Here is an 18,184-nt window from a genome sequence, read left to right as displayed (position 1 = left end):
AATATTTGAATAGTCCTTGTTTGTCTTTCAGGAGAGATTTAATGTGGTCTGTGAGACAGGCTGATATGAAATAGTATGCTGTGTTTGGATCTTGCAACTCTTGTACTGTTAATTCCTGCAGAAAAATGAGCAGGGTGTGCTGGAACTTGTATGCATTTGTTTTGAGGATTGCATGTGATCCTTTACATAAATTGATTGAAGGAATAAGCCAGCATGAACGTTTCAGAGCTGTGATAGTATTTCCTTTGCTCCATTGTTAGTTACTTTTGGGGAGGCACTCTGTTGCCTTTTCATAAAGCAGTGCTGTGACTGGAAGCTGGGATTACTGGTTCCCAAAATTTTTCATCACCATTCTCTGTTGTGTTTTCAAAATCCGATTAAAAATGATTACTTGATCTGTAAATAGCTGCACTCATTTGCTTAGAGCAGAGAGCATGATAAAACACAACCTGTGGAATTCTGTCCCTGTTATTTCAGCTCCTGGGAAGTTAACCATTAAAAAGTTCTTTAAAAATAAGTCTCTGTTATACTTTAATTGTGGGAAGCTTCACATTATAGCAACATCACAAATACAGGACTGGTTTGTTAAAGCTGCTGCTACTTCTAATTAGGAGTCCCAGGGAGGGTGAAGTAAATAGATTTATTTCTTACCACACCCCCTGTGTTTTCTGCCTTAGTTGATAGGCATTTATTAATTCCTAATTAGTTACTTCCTAAGTCTTTTTACAGGTAATTTTTTTGAGATCTATGCCTGTTCATATTTCATACATAGACTTTTTTTTTTACCTAGTATTTGATATTACTTTTACAGAATTCAGAACAACAGTTTGAATTTAGAATTCTCTTCAGTGCTTCTTTTTATTCACATCATCCCATATGAGTAGTTTAGAGTATGCTCTGTGTTTTGAGAAGTGTGCAGCAGCACCAGCAGTAAAGGGTGTTAGTGGTGATATGTGTCTGAAAGGTTTGGATCTTGTCTGGCAGCAGAAGGAAATGAGGTAAGTCCTTTCTTCCAGGACCTTGGTTGGTGACAGCCCTGCCTCTTCCTGTTTCCGCCCAGTGACAGGTGAAATGGCTTTTCAGAAGAAGGTTGTGCCAGCTGGAGCTTTGCCAGCACCAGCAAATGGAATGGAGCTTTTGGGCCTTAAGCACTGGTTTCTTGTCACGTTAAAATCTGTGACCCTCAGGTCCTTACACTTCCTGCTTGCTGTTCCCTGCAGTGACCAACACAGCACATCTCAAAGGGATTTCACAAGCCAAAAAAAGGCTCCCAAGTGAACCTGCAGAGAGATTTTTGTGCCTATGCAAAACCCTGCTGCTATGCAACACCTGAATGTGTTGGTCCACTTCTTAATTTGAAAGCACAAATCTATTGTTACCTATTCTGTTAGTCATTCACTCATAAAAATTGGAGAGTACTAAGGTCATTAGTGCAATTAATCTCAATTGTGTCTCTTGCCACTTGAAGGACTATCCAGAATCTGACAAAGAAATGGGGTGGGGAGATGATTTTAGTAAATCATCCCTTTTATTTTCTAGTTAATTACACTATTAAGGGATAGTCTAAAGGTTTCAAACATTTATTTTCTTTTAAAATTGTCTATAATTTTATGATGGAGTTTTAATAGAAAGCGTTTCTGGATGCAGATGTTTATAAAAACAGAACCTTCAGAGGTTCTGTAGTTAATTTCCCCCCTCCCCAAGTCTGCCTTAACAAAAGATAAAAGTAGAGTTAAAACAGAAGTTCTTTGCTCAAGATCCAGATGGAATCATACAGTAGTTTGATTAGATTGTAAAGCAAATTTTAAGACTTAAACGGCTTTTTTTCATTCCCTCTATGCTGCAGTCCTTTGTGACTGTTTGGATCCCCTGACAGTGAGGAAGTACAACTGTGACCATGTTTTACACAAAGAACCTGGAGAGGAAGTTGAGCTGGACATGTTTTCTCTGTTGCAATAGTTTCCTTAGCCTTGCAATATGAGTTAGTTGCTACATTTTTTTTTTTCCAGTTAACTCTTAAAGCAGTAGCTTCACATTTTCAAGATGTACTTTGTATTCTGTAAGTGCCTTAAAGTTTTGGAAGGATCTATTAAAACTTTTTTATCTTAAAAAAATTTTGGTTTAAGATTAAATAGTAATTCTGTTTTTAATCCATTGAGCCACAGATTACTAAATTGCAGTTAGAAACACTGAGATTAACTAACAAGTCAACATGAGCCAGCAGACAGTCCCAGAGTGTAGAACCTTAGTAAAATTAAACTCAGATTTTGATCAGCGTCCTTGCTTTCATTTAAGATGATGTCACTGAGGTCAAAACACAGAATACAGCATTTTAAAGTATTTACCAGTCTTCTGTTTGCCATGTTTTAAAGCTAAGTTCTGCAGCTGTTTGGATGCAAGAGCAGGAACACTTGCATGCAAAATAAATCTCATGAGAGGTAAAAGAACAAAGTTTACTACTACCCTGGCTAAAGAAGGTTAGGGAGGAGGAGATCAGTGTATTGCTGGCAGATCTAACAAGCAATTGCTGTAGCAACCCAAAGGGAGCAGGCTGTGTCCAAGGGAGAAATACTGCATGTGTTGGACACTTGAGATAGATGTGAAAATCGAGATCTCAGCTTAGGCTAAGGGTGGACTGAGATCATTTACAAGATACTGTATACACTTGACCTGTGATGGTGAGGCTGGGAGAGTCACTGTAATGTGGTAGTGAAATAATTTGAATGGTGTATAAGAGAATGATCCTAATGGAATTCTTTACAAAGGCAGAAAATTGAAAAGTATACTTAGCATTGCTGTTTAAACGTGGAAATGGTGTATACAGCAATTTTCATCCATCCAGAATGCAACATGAGAGCAAAGTTATTTATCAGTAGCTCAAGTCTCCTTTCCAAAGGCCTCTGTGTATTTTCCTTTCAGTTTTCTTAATTTTTATATTCTGGATGTGGAGGTGGCAGCAAAATTTTGTACTTTCTGAATATGGTCTTGATTGTACAGTGTGTGTTGGGCAAACTGTTTTAAAGATTATGGATTTGGTATACTCTTTAATTAAAAAATAGACTTTACTTCAATTCAAATATTTAATCCATTTTTTTGTTAGAAAATATCAAATATCAAAGACAACACTGAGGTGAGGTCACAGAAATGACCTTAAATAGTGACACGTAGTGGCAAAAAGATCACTATGCCTTTTTTTCATTGCCTTTGGTCTCAGGCTCTGAATCCTGCACACAGTCTGCAGTGCAGGATTTGTAACATGCTGACCTTTTCTATTCAGTAGTGCTGTGTAGAGGGGAGGAGAGAAAGGGCTTGGTGTTTTCAGTTAAACCTGCTGAAAGAATTTGTGACCCCTTAGAAAAGGTTCCAGTGTCAAAGGCTAATGGACACAGATACACAGGCTGTTAATTGAGCCCATATTAATGCTGCTGTATACCTTAATCCATTTCATGTCTGCAGCTGAAAATGTGTAGTACTTGGTTTTGGTTGAGCTGCAGTTTGCTTTAGACAGAGATGTGCCTTTGTGTTCACTATCACGAAGATTTAGGATGTATCTGTGGGTGAACTGGCTGACTTAACAAGTCCCTGCACTGTACCAGAGGCATTAGTCCCTTTTAAGTGATCACATTGCACACTACTAAGGTATGTTTATAAGGGACAGAAGGCTTGTAGCACTGCTTTGTCCAAGAGATAGTGCTGAACATTAGTCAGCTGAGGGGGTTACTCTGCTGCATTAAGAATATATATATATATATAGGACTTGAGCAGTGAAGCACAAGAGCAGTTATAATCCATGGTAATCGTGTGGGTGGGGAATACGGCTGTGCCTGGCTGTGTTCAAGGAGCACAGGCATCTCTGGAGGAAGAAGAGCCAAACAATGGCTTGGTTGAGAGGCCAAAAGTCTTTACCTGATTTAGCCGAGAGTTAAGGAATCCTGGAAAGGGATAAAGGAAAATGTGAACAGTCCTCCAAGTGGGCTTTAAGATTCTCCACTGATTAGAGAGCCTGTGCTCACAGGCTCTGCCTCTTCAGATTAATCAGTGTGGGCGATGCACAGTTACTAAGCCACGCATATGCAGCAAGACAAAGAAAACCCTGGATCACTGTCACTTGGAGTGTACTTTGTCTTGGGCAGTGATCATCCTTTTGGGAAAAAGTAATTATGACTATAAAGACTTCAGCCCTCCCAGTTCACTAAGGTAAATTAAAGTAGTGTTGGCTAAATTATGTTCAGGCAGTTGGGTAGCAATTTACAGTGTAAATATATATTTCTGGAAAGGTTTGGGTTTCTTAAGTTTCTTAAGTATGTGCAGCTGAACAGCAGTAAAAATCAGACTATTAAAAGTAGCCCATAATTGCTGTTTTTCAGAACAGGCTGGCTAAGGAGACTCTTACAAAAGAAAACAGTTGGAGAGAGGTTTGTTTTAGCATTACTATTGTTTGTATATCTCAGGACAAAATTATTCCCCATTTTGTAAACTTAAGTGTCATCTGCTGTACTTCCTCTCAGAGCCTGACTGAGAAGTTAGTGCAACACCAGTAGATAATAACAACATGGCAAACTGAAGTGGTCAGTAAGTTTTATGTAGTCACAATAAATAACTGTTAAACTTCACTTTGCTGGCATGGCAGGTGTGCAGGATTTGCTGCATTCTTCAACTGAGGGAGAATAAATGGTCAATGCTTCCAGCAAAAAGGAGGGAGACAGCTTCATACTTCTACCCTTAACTTCCCCGTGCTTTACAACTCCTGTATCAATCAGTAAAGAGAGGAGAGAACTCATGTTCTTTTTTTCTCAAGCTACTAAATTTTCAGATTTGCTTTGCAGCTGATCTCAAAACTTTTATAGTTACTCTTTAAAAAGGGATTTGAGATATTTAGGACTGAGATTGCCTTCTTTAATTCTTTAAATTATTGTATAAAACCCTGAATCTTCATTTCACATTGGTGAGGGTTTTTAGTTCTTGTGGCATCCTTTTCCTGGGTTGCAAATCTCAGTTTAGGACAAGTATTTTAATTATGAATTTCCTCTGCTAAGAAAAATACCACAGTTCAATTTTTTGCATCTAAGAAATTTGTGGCACCACAAAATTTACCTGCTTTTCAAGTCAGGGTGGAGAAAAGCCATCACATTTAAGTCGTGAGAAGTTAAGTAGTGTTCTTTGTAAGCCTTGCTTGTCTTTTTTAGTCAGGAGTTTTTCTGCCTGCAGCTGTTCCCTCATTGCTTTTGAGGAGGTGTTCCCTTTGCTAGGCAGAGCCTGCACATCAGACAAAGAAATAAATTGTTGCTATGTGAAAGGGAAATGGATTCATAGTTTAATTGGTCCATAAACCCTTTCAAAGGAAAAACTGCCCCCATGTAACTAAGAAATTAGTGATTTGTTTGTTTGCTTATTGTGTTTAGTTATCTGTTTAGCTTTGTTTAATGCTGAGTCCAGAAACTTTTGAGACCCACTGAAGCTAATTGATGTGTTCCCCATGGTGAGTTGCATCAGTTTTTCAGCTCCCTTATGTGTGGTCATGTAGTCTAACTTTTTTTAAAAAATCCCCAAACCCTCTGAAAAAAACCCTCAAAAAACCCCAGTAAAAAACAAACAACCCCAAGACACCCAACTCCCCCACACACATATGGTGAAGGTACAGGAGTATGTAGCAAGTTAGTTCCTCACAGGCAAATGTGCTGCTGGAAAATAGGGTTTGGTTGTTAAAAAACCCAGCAAAGGGAGTTTCTTGTTTCACCACTACTTTGTTTTGTTAAAATGGTCATAAATACCTGTGCTAGACATTGCAGAGCAGCGGGTTCACAATTTAAAATAAATAAAATCTTTCTGGTTATTCAGTTTCTTTTCTTGGCCTCTGGCCCATGAGCTTTGTTCTATCATTTTTTGAGAGTCTTCACTCAGCTTCTGAGTTCTAACTAGAAGCCAATGATGTCCATATGAACTTTATTCCTTTCCTAAATTATGCATTTAGCATCTTGGATCCTTTATATGCTCATTACTGTCTCTTTTATGTTTTTCTTTTATTACATTTCATATAAGCTTGAATATCTGAATATGCTCAGTAATTTAACTGTTACACTGATTTCATTTCTTGGGTCTTCCAGTTTTGTGTTTGATAGATGGAAACAGCCCAGAGCTGGTGTTGCTTCCTCTATGGCCTCATTTCCTGGCAGGAGGATAAGGAGGGCTGAAGGCATGCTCTGCTTTTGGCTCTTCCCTTCTTAAAACACCTCTGAAGGCTGCAAGAGCAGAGATGCTGTGAGCTGTAAGGGATTTCCTAAGGGAAAAAAACCCATTGTGTTGAGGAGTGGGCTGTGCCCTCCAGTGAAAAGAGGGGAGGAAGGAAGGACAAAGTGCCACTCCACTCTTCATCTTCCATCGGGAAGAGGAGTTCACTGGATGAGCTCCCATGTCTGCTCTGCAGTTCATATGGGGTTGGAGCCATGGAGAGAAGCAAGACTGGGTTTTTTCCTGCTCTTGTTCACAGAGTTCCCTGAAACTTCACTCAGAGAAGCTTTACAGCAGTCAGGTGGTGAAAACTGAAATCAGCTGTTTCTCTAGTGGGGCTCAAGTGTGTTTTTATGGCAAGTTCTAATATTTGCCCTTTTCATAGCTCTGAAGAAAGGCAGTGACCTGTCACTTTGAGTTCGCGTGGAGGAAGGTGGAGGGTTTGGTGTGCTGGGTGGTCAGTGCAGATTTGCTGTGCTGGAGGAATTCATCAATTCTACAGTCTTGTGGTGGAGAAGAAGAGAAAAACAAATTCTGTAAACCAAGACCTTTAGGTTTTCAGCTCTGAGGGCTGGATCTTGCCCCCTATATAATTGCCAAGGACATAAATTCTAATCCTGTGGTTGTTCTTATTTTAAAGTCTGTGATATTTTGATTGGTTCTGGTGGTTGTTACCACATATTTGAAGAGTCTATCAAAAAACTTCTATGCAGTCACAGAAACTGTGGGGCTTTGAATTTATCACTGTCTGGAGAATCACAGCTAATGTTTAATGGCAGCTCGAGCCTGTGTTCACACCTTCAGCAAGTCCCTTTAAGAATTATTCTTCTGAAGTGGTTGTGCAAAACACTTGGGTATCAAATGCTTTTAGTGACAGGAAAAGTTGATTAAAGTTCTCTTTTTCTCCTTTTTTTTTTCCTGAAGACAGACATGACATTACTTCTGTCATACAAAGTAGTATTTTCTTAGTCTGATTTATCCAAACAGTAGATTGAGGTTTGTAGGAGATGGACATTTACACCAACTTTAAAACCTTGTTAATGTCCTTTATACCTGGAAGCTGTGGCCACAGGATTTCATTACCAATTAGGAGGACAAGTTCAGCTGCTTCCATTAATGATGTTGGCACTGCCCAGAGATGTGTGTTTGTGCACTCATCCCTGTGTGCATTTGCACACACAGAATTAATTACTCTGGTTTGCTATGGAAACAGTTCTTTGTCGTATAGAAACAAGGGCTAAGCATTTCTGAAAATGTAGAAAAGATGACAGCAAGTGTAAAGAATGCTATAGTTAAACTGTTCCTGAAATTTTAGCACCATTCTTAAGCTCAAATTTGAAACAGGGTGCTGACTGACATGCTGCTTGGTTCTTAGAGACTTTCTGTTCATTCTTTCATTATCTAAGTGAGCATATTTTTGGTCACTACCATGTTCACAAATGTTAATCCTTTTCAAGAAATGAGATGCTGTGCTGTTTCCATGATCCAGTGCCTTTCAGTTGCCTTCTTCTTTTCCCTGGGGGTATGTACTCTTGCTGTATTACAGAAATGAAGTAAGCATCACCTCTTGATTTAAGATAAGGCCAAGTGATATATTGTAGGCAAAGTTCAGTTTTAAAACTGGAGTATGCTTTTGTGTGCTGAAGCATTAGCCTGGAGTCTGGAATACTGTTTAGTTTTACTTCCAGAAATTTAAGTTAGTGTCTTAGTTCTGGTCAACAAACACAAAACAGCCTACAAGTATCGTAACTTACTGTATTGCCAGGATGATTGGCATTAAGAGGCAATTAAAAGGAAAATTATATACTGTAGAACATGGCTCATTATAGTCAGAATATCCCAGTGAGGTAATGAAGAAGAAGTGAAAAAAAAAAAAAAAGGGGGTGAGTCAGGTAAGCTCTGAACTCAGATCCTTTGTGCATTTTGACAGGAAGCTTTGCAAATGACTGTACCTGGTGGCTGTCCCTGTTAGGAATTTCTTTCACAGGTAGTAAAGCTGAAGAGTTGATGTTCTAAGCCAATTCATTTTCCTGCTTTTTGCAGTTAGTGGCTGAATAGAGAGAATAGTCTGGACAGACTCAGCTCCCAGTTCCCGACTCGTCATCCAGACTCCTATACAGAATCCAGATATTCTGATAACATGGTGTTTTCCTCTGTTATGTTTGCTGATGTACATGGTCAGTGAGTTGCTTAATTGAGTCAAGAGACAAGGCAAATTTTCAACTAAAAATTCAAATGAGAAATGTTTAACTACTGGAGTTGTGCCACAGGTATTTTGGTGCATAAAGGTTTGTCTCAACTGCGCTCATTGGTCTGACTTCCTCCTACAGCCTTCTCTGAACTTCACATCATTTCAATTGTAACAAAACCCCCTCCGTTTGGAGGTTTGTGTGTGTAAATTCAGCATTGTTGCTGGAATATGCTGTATCTCCACAGGAGGGCTCTGCTGGCATAGCTATAACAGCACTCACCGTGGGATGCCCCTGGGATTTCCGCCTACTCCATTTCTTTTCCATTTCCCCAGTGGAAAAGCAGGTGTTGGAGCTGCTGGACGCTGCCCTGTGTGTGTGTTGCAGCAGAGCACTGGGGAAGTGTTTGCTGAGGAGCTCTAAACTGGAAAGATAGAAACGCTGCTCTTATTGCCAGGCTTGTGCCTCCTTTTTTTAGCAAGAAAAGAGATTCAGGTGTTTCTGGTAAAAAATTAGTACATTAAAAAAGGCTTTAATTCCATTTTTATGAGCATACCTTGCAACTGGTGTTTTATGAAATATTAAGAGCTTAATGGTTACCTATTTTTAATGGGTTGAACTGGGGAAAAGCAATATATTCCCTATCAGTGGTACATCTGATGTCTGAGTCAGTTCCTAGACCTCTAAGAAGTTGAAATTCTGTCATTATGGAAATACATCAGAGAGAAGAGAGAAAAATGTAAAGGAGGAATTAAAAAGAAGAAAGCATAGTATGCTTGTCAAAAAAAAAGGGGGGGGGGGATTTTTTGTTGGTTTTTGGGGGGGGTTAGGAGTTTGTTTGATTCCTTTTTATTTTTTGTACCAATTCCATCTGCCAAGGCCCAGTGCGTGCTGTGGAATTAAAATGCCTGGAAACCATTAGTACCAATATGTGCTGTTTATATTGCTGAGTCCTTGTCCTTACATAGTGTAATTCTTGTTGCACACATTTTCTACTAATTTATAACAGAGTGACTCTGGTAAGACCAGATCTGGACTCTTCTGTAAGAACTCACTTTGCAGAGGGTACGTTCCTTACTGTTTCTTTGTAGCTGAAAGCCTGTATTTGGTGCTTTAAAAGTCTTGTGGTCCTCTGACAGTTAATATTTTGTGGTAAGTGAAACCTTGTATTAGCTATGTATTGTTTTCCATCTTATTGTTATAATTTTGGACTTCTTATCTTTGAATCAGTTAACATAACTTGACAAATATTTTCTCTCTGATATAGACAACATTGCTAAGTCGCCTGGAACGAATATTTGAAGTCTGTTTTCCTTCCATGCCTGTTCTTGAAATTGAAGAAGAAATAAGTTCCTTGAATCATTTGTTGGAGGCAGGTGAAAAGCAGATGACAACTGAGGAGACCTTAGCAAATACTGAGTAAGAACCTACAATGCAATGAACTTAAAATGAACTTAAACACGTAATTCAAACTCAGGTGTTTGCTTCAAGCATTTGAGAAGCTATTGAGCAAAAATTAGCTATCTATCAGAATGCTTGTTTTTAGTGACTACATATGCCAGGAGTATTTCACTTAGCAACTTAGCAGCCTATCATCTTTTCAGTGATGCCTCTGAATTAATCAGAATACGTCTTATTAGTTACACTTGCTATAAATTACTGTATTTATTTATGTGATGATGTAGTCTTAAGTAGGTTTTGTCCTGTCTGCTGTGGACACCTTTTTCCAGTAAGAAGTCTGAACTGTAATAGAGTAAGAACACTGTGCAGTTCCCCTGGGTGTTGGGCTTGGGCATAAATTTAATTGGAATATATAATAAGTCACTTACATTAAAACCTAGAATAAATATTCAAGGCTGCCAGGCTGTTTTTCCGGTTGATAACTTGACTTATGATGGGTTGTACAGGGAACTGATGGACGTGTGGACGGAGCTCCAGGATATCCATGATGCATATGGACTGAGATACCAGTGGGGTGGCTCCCACAGCAACAAAAAGCTTTTGTGCTCCTTGGGAATCGACACAAGAAATATTGTGAGTCTGTCAGTAAAATTGGCTTTCTGAATAACAAAGCTGCTTTAAATGTAGGATCAGGTGGAAGTTGTTTTGTATGAATGCTTGTCACCTAATTGCATGGCTGCACTCAACGTGGCTTTTCATGACAGACCATCTGACAACTTTTTGTAAGCCCTATTAATATTAAAAGTTATATTAGTTTTTAACCATTGTGTTATAATTAACATTGTATTTATTCTCTAATTCTAATCTTACTCATGTTATGTAACATTGAAAAACATTTTCATCCCTGACACAGAAGCTCATAAGTAAATTTTTTTGTTGTTGTTGTTTTATCAGCTTTTTACAGGCAACAAGAAACAGCCTGTTATAGTACCCATGTATGCAGCAGGACTGGTAAGCTTTTTTTAGTGTTATTAGTCTTATTTTAGTGTTATTATGTTGTTATAGTTCCAAAGACATTACATAATGAAATATATTAAATTACATTAAGCATCAAATGTGCTGAAAAATATTTTTGTAGGTACAGTTATGGCTTAGGCATCAGTAGAAATGCTAAAAACAATCATCAAATACATGATTTTCATTATGTGTGCAAGCAGATACTTGATTTTAGGTGAAAGAAGCACTTAGTTAAAACAGTGAGAACAGTGTTTTTTTTCTTGAAGCGTGTGTATACATGTATATGCACATACAAACACACCTAAGCTTTTTATATGATCATTCAGAAATGGAATATGAAAAAAGTTAGTTTTCTTTGGTATATACTCAGCTGGTTTGATTTTGTGGAGTTACTTCCACAGTCAGTTTCTAGAGTTGTTTTCCGATGCATCGAGGTCAGCTCATGTACTTCTTTGGATGTAAACATGCTATTCTGATACAGATAGTTGAGACATCTCATAGCAATTGCTGTTTTCTTCCTGTTTGTGAGCAAAACTATGTTTGCAACACATGCTGTTATTTTTTGGAATGAATTGTTGTTGCTGATTAGTTATTTCCTAGATTTTTAATGTACTTGTGCACACTGGATAGCAGTGATGGTAGGAGTAAAGTGGTTTGCTGCTTTCTGTTGCCACACTGCTTCATGTGTTTCTCCACTTTCCAAAAGAATTGATTTAACTGGTGGATAAACTCAGAGCTCCCTTTAACGTGGTGTAGAAACATTTGTGGGACAGCTGATCTTGGCAGCTGATTTCCAGAAATTGTTTTAAAATGTGCTATTTGCGAATCCCGTGTTTTTTTATTTGGGGGTTTCTCACTGTTCTGGGGCGGTTTGCCTGTTTCAGTGCAAAAAAAAAAAAAAGGTGAGTTTAATTATTTTCTTAATGCTTCTCAATGCATTTATTTCCACGTCAGTAATTAATGTTCTTGGTATCTTTCTGCAAACTAATAATTTGACTTGTTTCTTCTGAATTAATTCATTGTTGAAATGGAACAAATGCACTTGTACGTTTGTGATGGGCCATTTGATATTTCTGGAATAGCCTACACACAATTGGGAGGAGAAGACATCACCTTATCAAGTAACTGTTTTCTCCAGCTTAAATTACATTACTGAAAGTTGAAAGCAAGCTCCAGCTGGACACTTGGGTTTTTGTTACTGGCTCTAAGATGTTTCTTAGCCCTAAGGACCCAGGATGACTATTCCCCCTGCTCTATCTACTCATGCCCCTCTCAGTGAAAGTGTCCCAAAGATATATGGTTACTCCCAAGCCCTTAGTTGAGGGTAGTACTACCTAGTAGTGTGTTCTAGTTTTTTGCATCTGCAATTCTTGAAATATATATAAACCTGTGTGTGTCTGTGTGTGCATGTGAATTTTTTTAATTTAGATATTTATTTATTTATTCAGGGTATGTTAGAACCTACCAAGGAACCTTTGAAACCAATATCTGCAGCAGAAAAAATAGCTTCAATAGGACAGACACCTCCTGTATCACCAGAGATGAACACATGTGCATCTGATCAGTTCCAGGTAAAAATCAGAGAAGGGTGAGGAGAGGAAAAGAAAGAATGAGGGAAACAATGGGATGCCTTGTCCTTCCTTTATATTTAAAACATTTAGATAATGCGTTCAAAGACACCTGTATGTAAGAGGCAGGTGTTGCTTGTGTCAGATTGAAGTCCTGCTCTTGGATCTGCTTTTCATGTGTGACTGGAAGGGAGTCCTTATGATAAAACTGTAGCAGTTGGTGGCCAGCATGTCAGAGTCCTGATGATACTGTTGTACAGCAGTTTGCTTAAAAGGCAGTTAGTTACACAGATTTTAATGCAACATTAGACTCATCTGACCTCTGGCTAAGGTTCTTCATCTTTGCTCTTCCTGGAGCTTATTGTTGGAGGTCCTTCTACCTGTTGGTTAGCACTTGTTTTTGTGAATGATCCTATTTACATATGTACTGTTCATGTTTGTTTCCTTTTACCTTTTCTTACTTCTTCAGAGTAACATAAAAAGCAGCCCAGCTGCCTGGAAAGAGATTCTGGGTGTGGTCATACATGCCTGACTTTTTGATTTATGAATTCTATTGGCCCTTTGTGCCAGATTTTGAATTTTTACCTCTTGAACAGAGTTGCTTTGCCGGCTTCTGTCTTTAAAGTTTGATACAAAATGAATCCAGAGGAGTTTAGGAGTGAGCTTTTGAATGTCATGAATTCTGTGTGGTCACTGTTGTTCTGATGTAATGGTATTAGAAGACCACTTCAGTGCCATACATGTTGCAATGTGTGGCTCTCAACAAGCTAATGGGATATGCAGAAATATTTCACTTCCAGAGTCACTACCGTGATTCTTGGCACATATTCAGAGGCTCATCTGTGTCCCTCTTTAGTGCAGGTCTTGTTTGCTGTGCCCGGTGTCTTTAGTTACTTGCTGTACCCGTGGTTTCTGATTGAAGGCATTCCAGAAGGAATTATTCTCATAGGTACTTCTGAGTATAGTGATTTTCTTGCACTCCTTGCTCTGCCGTAGCGCAGAGCTCTAAGTGTGACATGCTTGTACCAGAGGAGAAGTTTTTTCATGGTCCAACTGCAGTCTGTCAGTAGGCTCAGAGCTGATGTTGTTTATACAGCAATACACATTTGATGCTGTGTTATGTGCTGCCTCTCACATGTGGTGGAACTGCTCAGCTGAACTGGGTATGAGAGAAGGTAACAATAATGATCACTGCAACCAGTCTGAGCTGAAGAAATCGGTTGTGTGATTTCTACATATGAACAAAGCAGGAAAATGTCACTTTTTGCAGCATTCAAAGTACTCTTCTTTTACAGAGGGAAAAACATAAATTTAACCACACACTAAACAGTGAAAGAGCTGCAAGAGCCTGAAGTAGCAGCATCTCTGACAACTGCCATTTTCTCAGTTGCTTGGCAGTCATAATGCTGAAAATAAGAACCTCTACTTATCAAAATCTCTGTTCTTGTCTAATTACGAATTCCTGCTGCAGAATTTTCCATTACTTGTCACAGTTTGATTATCTTGTCTCGTAGCTTGTTCTGACAAGGCTACCTCTGTTCAATAGCTGTGGTCCAGGAATACATCTGAGAAGCTTCTGTGCTGTTTGCACTGTTGGCCTTAGGGTTTTTTTGTTCTTTTTTCCAAAAAGACAAATATTAAAATAAGCTTTTGGGGAAGAGGTGGATTAGAGCTGTAACCATTAAGAAGGCTAAGGGGCCACAGTTAAGTGATATTCAGAAAGTTTCAGGGCATGAATGATCAATTCTCCACCTCGTTTCTTTCTTAGTCTCATCTTCTCTCAATGTTTGGTGGCTTCTCTTTGCTTTGGGGAGAATCCAGCTTCACGACACATTGCACAGGCTGCATTTTAGGAATAGTCCAGGTTGTAGTGGTAATAAGATGATGTGCCCAAACTTTGGTAAACATTTCATTAGGAACTGTACTAAAACCACTGTTAAATATTCAGTGGAGATACAGGCAATTCTAGCGGACCTAGAAACTTCTTATTCTAATTTAGATGCAGCAACTTAAGTATCTTATAAGTGTACCTGGTTAATACGTAATTATTTAGTTAAAACTTAGAAATTCCTCCATTTTCAGAGAGCAATGATTGCATTCTTATATTCAGAAACTTCCGAATCTTGGCTTTCTTTTTGGAAGGAGAGGTTCTAGTTAATAGGTTCCTGTTCTTTCCTTAAGGAAGAGTTCTTCTCCGTTCAAAGCCTGGAATTTATGGGACTTGTATAGAGATCAGTGTCTGTGCATGTATGTGTTTGACTTTCTGCTGAGAGAATAAGACTTTGGAAGAAAGACTCTGATGATGCAAAGGTAGGAATAGAAAGAACAGTGGTAGAAACACAGAAATGCTTTCGAAATTTTTTTGTTGCGGGCAAACAGAGGAAAGCATAAAGAGGTTTAAAATGGAGAACATGAGAAATAAAAAGAATGAGGCAAAAAGCAGCAAGTGAGCTGCAATACTTTTTCCTAGTTATGATATAAACTCTGTATGTTTTGCCCTCATTCCCTGCAGAGGGTCTCACTGAATTGGTTAGGCTATGCAAATACAGTGGACAAATTTCTCTCTGAGCCATTTAAGCTGTAAGGACAAGGTTTTTGAAATCAGACTTCTCTCAAACGAGTTACTGACTGGTTTGTCATCACATTAGTTTGTTGCATAAAGATGATTTTTTGTAGACTCATTCTGGTTTATATTTGAAGGTAGCATCTAAATTCTTCTTTGATCTGTTGTTTATCTTGACAATTGAGGGATTTATTTCTCTGTTCCTATGTGCTCATAACTGTAAGGCAGTAAACAGAATATGAAATAATCTCCTGACTACTGTTGCCTTGATCTAAGCATATCTCAAAGACTTTGCAGGGCTCAAGTAAAAGGCTCTGTCAAGGCACATCAGGTGTAGGAAGGAGTGGCTGCTGGAATAGGCACCCTGTGATTGTGAGACCTGAGACTGGTGTCCTTCACTTCTTTTTTTAATACAGCTCCAGTGTGCTTCTACACCACAGCCAAGTCCTCAGGCAGTGCAATTAAAATATATTCCAGTGTTTGTTAAAGAGGTTGCTGTCTGGACTTAATGGCGACTGCTTTCTCTTGATTTGATACTCTCTTCTGGTTAACATTGTTTTAGAGTTTACTTACCTGCTTCTCTTTGGATTTCTTGAAAAAAGCTGTCCAGGTATTTCTGCTCTTTTGCTGTTGCTTCAAGGCATCTTCTTCTCTCTATTTAGGACTGTTTCCTTGGTAGAGTTACCTGCCTAGTTTTGCATAGTAAGTTTTATATTGGAATGGAAATCTGCAGTGACCCAGACCTTTCTAGAAGAACATGGCCAGTGATTCTTTTCTGCAGGTGTCCATTACAGCACATCCACTTGCATGTAAGGCACTGAATTAGGGATCAGGTTATAATAGAAATACGTATATTACACTTGCCGGCTATTAGGGACTGAACCTTAATTAAACCCCGTGGGGTGACAGTCTTTAAAAACACTTTTAATTACATAAGAGACCATCAGGACTTCTAACAATGACAGATGCAAGCTACCATATTGTTGGCCACCAGCCAAAGGCTCCATCAGGAACTGCTCTCCAGTTCTACATGTGAGAGAGATCCAAGAGTACGTGTAGCTTTGACAGAGTAAGAGAGAAAGATTTGCAGGTAAGAGATATTACAGAACTTGCTATTCTATCAGATGTGGCAGTTGATTAAGGGGGTTGTCTGAAAAGAGCAGTTTTCAGAACTGATGTACTTTTGCCAATGAATACACACAATGAAATGTATGAATTACTTCTATGTAAACCTTTTTTTGGAATGTTTATGACGCTCATTTGTGAGATCCATCTAAATATTGACATTATATTTGTATTACAAGCCCTTTTATTTCTTTCCACCAGCTTTAAGACAGCAAAATGCTCTTTTTTTTTTTTCCTTTGTTTAATTTTCCTTGGGTAATTATTGGCACAGACACAAACATTTACATTTTACTCGTTTGGATTATAAAAGCTCTTACATAATGCATTCTAAAATTACTGTGTGAAAACATCTCTCACTTTTATCAAAGTGAACTATGGTGCAGTAAAACCAGCAGGCATTTTAATTTTCTCTTTCTTACTTCCTTGACATTCAGAGTAGTATTCTGACAGCTGAGTGTGCTTTTTCATTTCTGTACCATGTCCTGTAATCTAAGATGGAGGCCTTGAGGAGCAAAAGCAGTTTGCCCCATTTCTCAGTATTCTCCTAGATTGGGCACTTTTCCTTAAAGCATGTTATTAAAATAATAGTTGTAAATACAGTAGTCTAGCAACCTCACAATCTCTGAAAGGCAAAACATTATATTCCCATTTGCAGGGTATGTTTCCATTGTCTGAGATTTCAATGCCGTGTTCAGGTGTCCCAGTGTAGTTAGTTTTCTTAGGGCTGAGGTCACTAGAAACAGAAAACTTTCTGTTTAATTTGCTTTTTCCTCTGCCTTCTCCTTTCACTTTTTTTGCTGTTATATAGACCAGGGCTTGCCAGCATCCTGTATAGGTGGGGTCTGCTTTACTTACCCCCTCTTTTGCGAAGTGGTTGAAGTCAGCAGAATGGTCTCATCCCACAGAGCAACTAATATACTTAGAATGCTCTTACTGATTTAGAGTCAGATTCTTTTTTTCCCCATTTTAGGAAGAATTCGTCACATCCTTTGTCCTTTCCTTGACAAATCTGAGAATCGAGTCATCGTTAAAGGCAAAAGCTTAGCCAGTCATTGGTACCACTTTTTCCATGCAATTCTGTCACAGTCATCAGTCCTGACTCAGGCTTTTGTCACAAAATGTAGTGGGTGTTTTCCTCAGTAAGTGGGAGTTGGTAGGAAGCCACTTTGTTTCAATTTGACTTCATTTTGCTCAGGGCAGAAAGCTACTAAACTGTCATAGTATCTTTTTTTTTTTCCCCCCAACAAACTCCTTTTAACGTTAATATATTTTAGATGTGACAAAGTTTAAACAAGCTACTGATGATAGTGATTATTACTTCATCAGGTGTAGCTTCCACACTGCTAACATTGCATCTACATGCAAATCATTTCAATGCCAGTAATTTCATTACCAAAGCAAAGTAAAAAGTGTAGGATCAGCTCCTTAAGCTCCGTGCAGTGAATACTGTTCAAGCTGTGCTCAGTACTGGAAATATTTTCAAGACATTAGGTAGGAAAGATTTTTCCAGGCAAGACATTTAGTACAAGTACATACAGAAATCTCCAGCTCCCTTTGTTTTTATTTCTGTAAACCTCTATCACTGAGGAAAAGCCTTTTACAGTGAGCTTAATTGTACATTAGTGAATCTGCATTTTTCTTCAACGTTAGATGGTTAGAAGTTTTAAAAATAAAATAAAATAAAACATTTAAAAAATCAAGTCTGACTTTGTACAAAAGCGAAGAGAAGGTGTGGCTCAGCCACTGGAAGCTGGACAAGTACCTGATGCATTTTGAGTAATATTGCTGAGAACTTCTGTTGCTTTTCTTCCATACTGTCATTGTTTTGTTAGAAATTGAGGGAACATCCTTTCCCAGTGCCTCCTGACAGTTGACTTCACTGTCAGGGGACAGAGCAGAGGTGTAATACACAGAGGTAGAAAAGATGAACTTATTTCAGACATTTCTGATGCTGTCCCATCAGTTTATGTCCTGAGAATACAGGAGGACAGCACTCGCAAGTTACACTGCACCTGAACACACCTTCCCAGTAGAGCATGTTCCCTGCTGCTTCTTGTGTCCAAAAGACTTAACAAGAGGAAAGGAAAAGGCAA

The 18,184-nt window shown here is 38.6% G+C and overlaps 1 protein-coding gene across 3 annotated transcripts in view; it reads left to right on the top strand.

The window, feature by feature from the left end:
* Positions 1-18,184, top strand: part of AFTPH (aftiphilin) — a 43,802-nt gene that overhangs the window by 12,151 nt on the left and 13,467 nt on the right. For all 3 annotated transcript variants that reach the window (XM_027711167.2, XM_027711021.2, XM_027711096.2), the window contains exons 3-6: positions 9,685-9,836; positions 10,325-10,451; positions 10,773-10,829; positions 12,284-12,406. In XM_027711167.2, the coding sequence (XP_027566968.1) occupies positions 9,685-9,836; positions 10,325-10,451; positions 10,773-10,829; positions 12,284-12,406 (459 nt within the window). The remainder of the gene's footprint in view (positions 1-9,684; positions 9,837-10,324; positions 10,452-10,772; positions 10,830-12,283; positions 12,407-18,184) is intronic.

Source organism: Pipra filicauda, unplaced genomic scaffold (assembly GCF_003945595.2).
Source record: "Pipra filicauda isolate LSUMZ 115617 unplaced genomic scaffold, ASM394559v2 scaffold109_size3271384_pilon, whole genome shotgun sequence".
NCBI classification, from domain to species: Eukaryota; Metazoa; Chordata; class Aves; order Passeriformes; family Pipridae; genus Pipra; species Pipra filicauda.
Note: the sequence above shows the minus strand (reverse complement) of the source record. Positions and strands in the feature narration are given on the sequence as shown.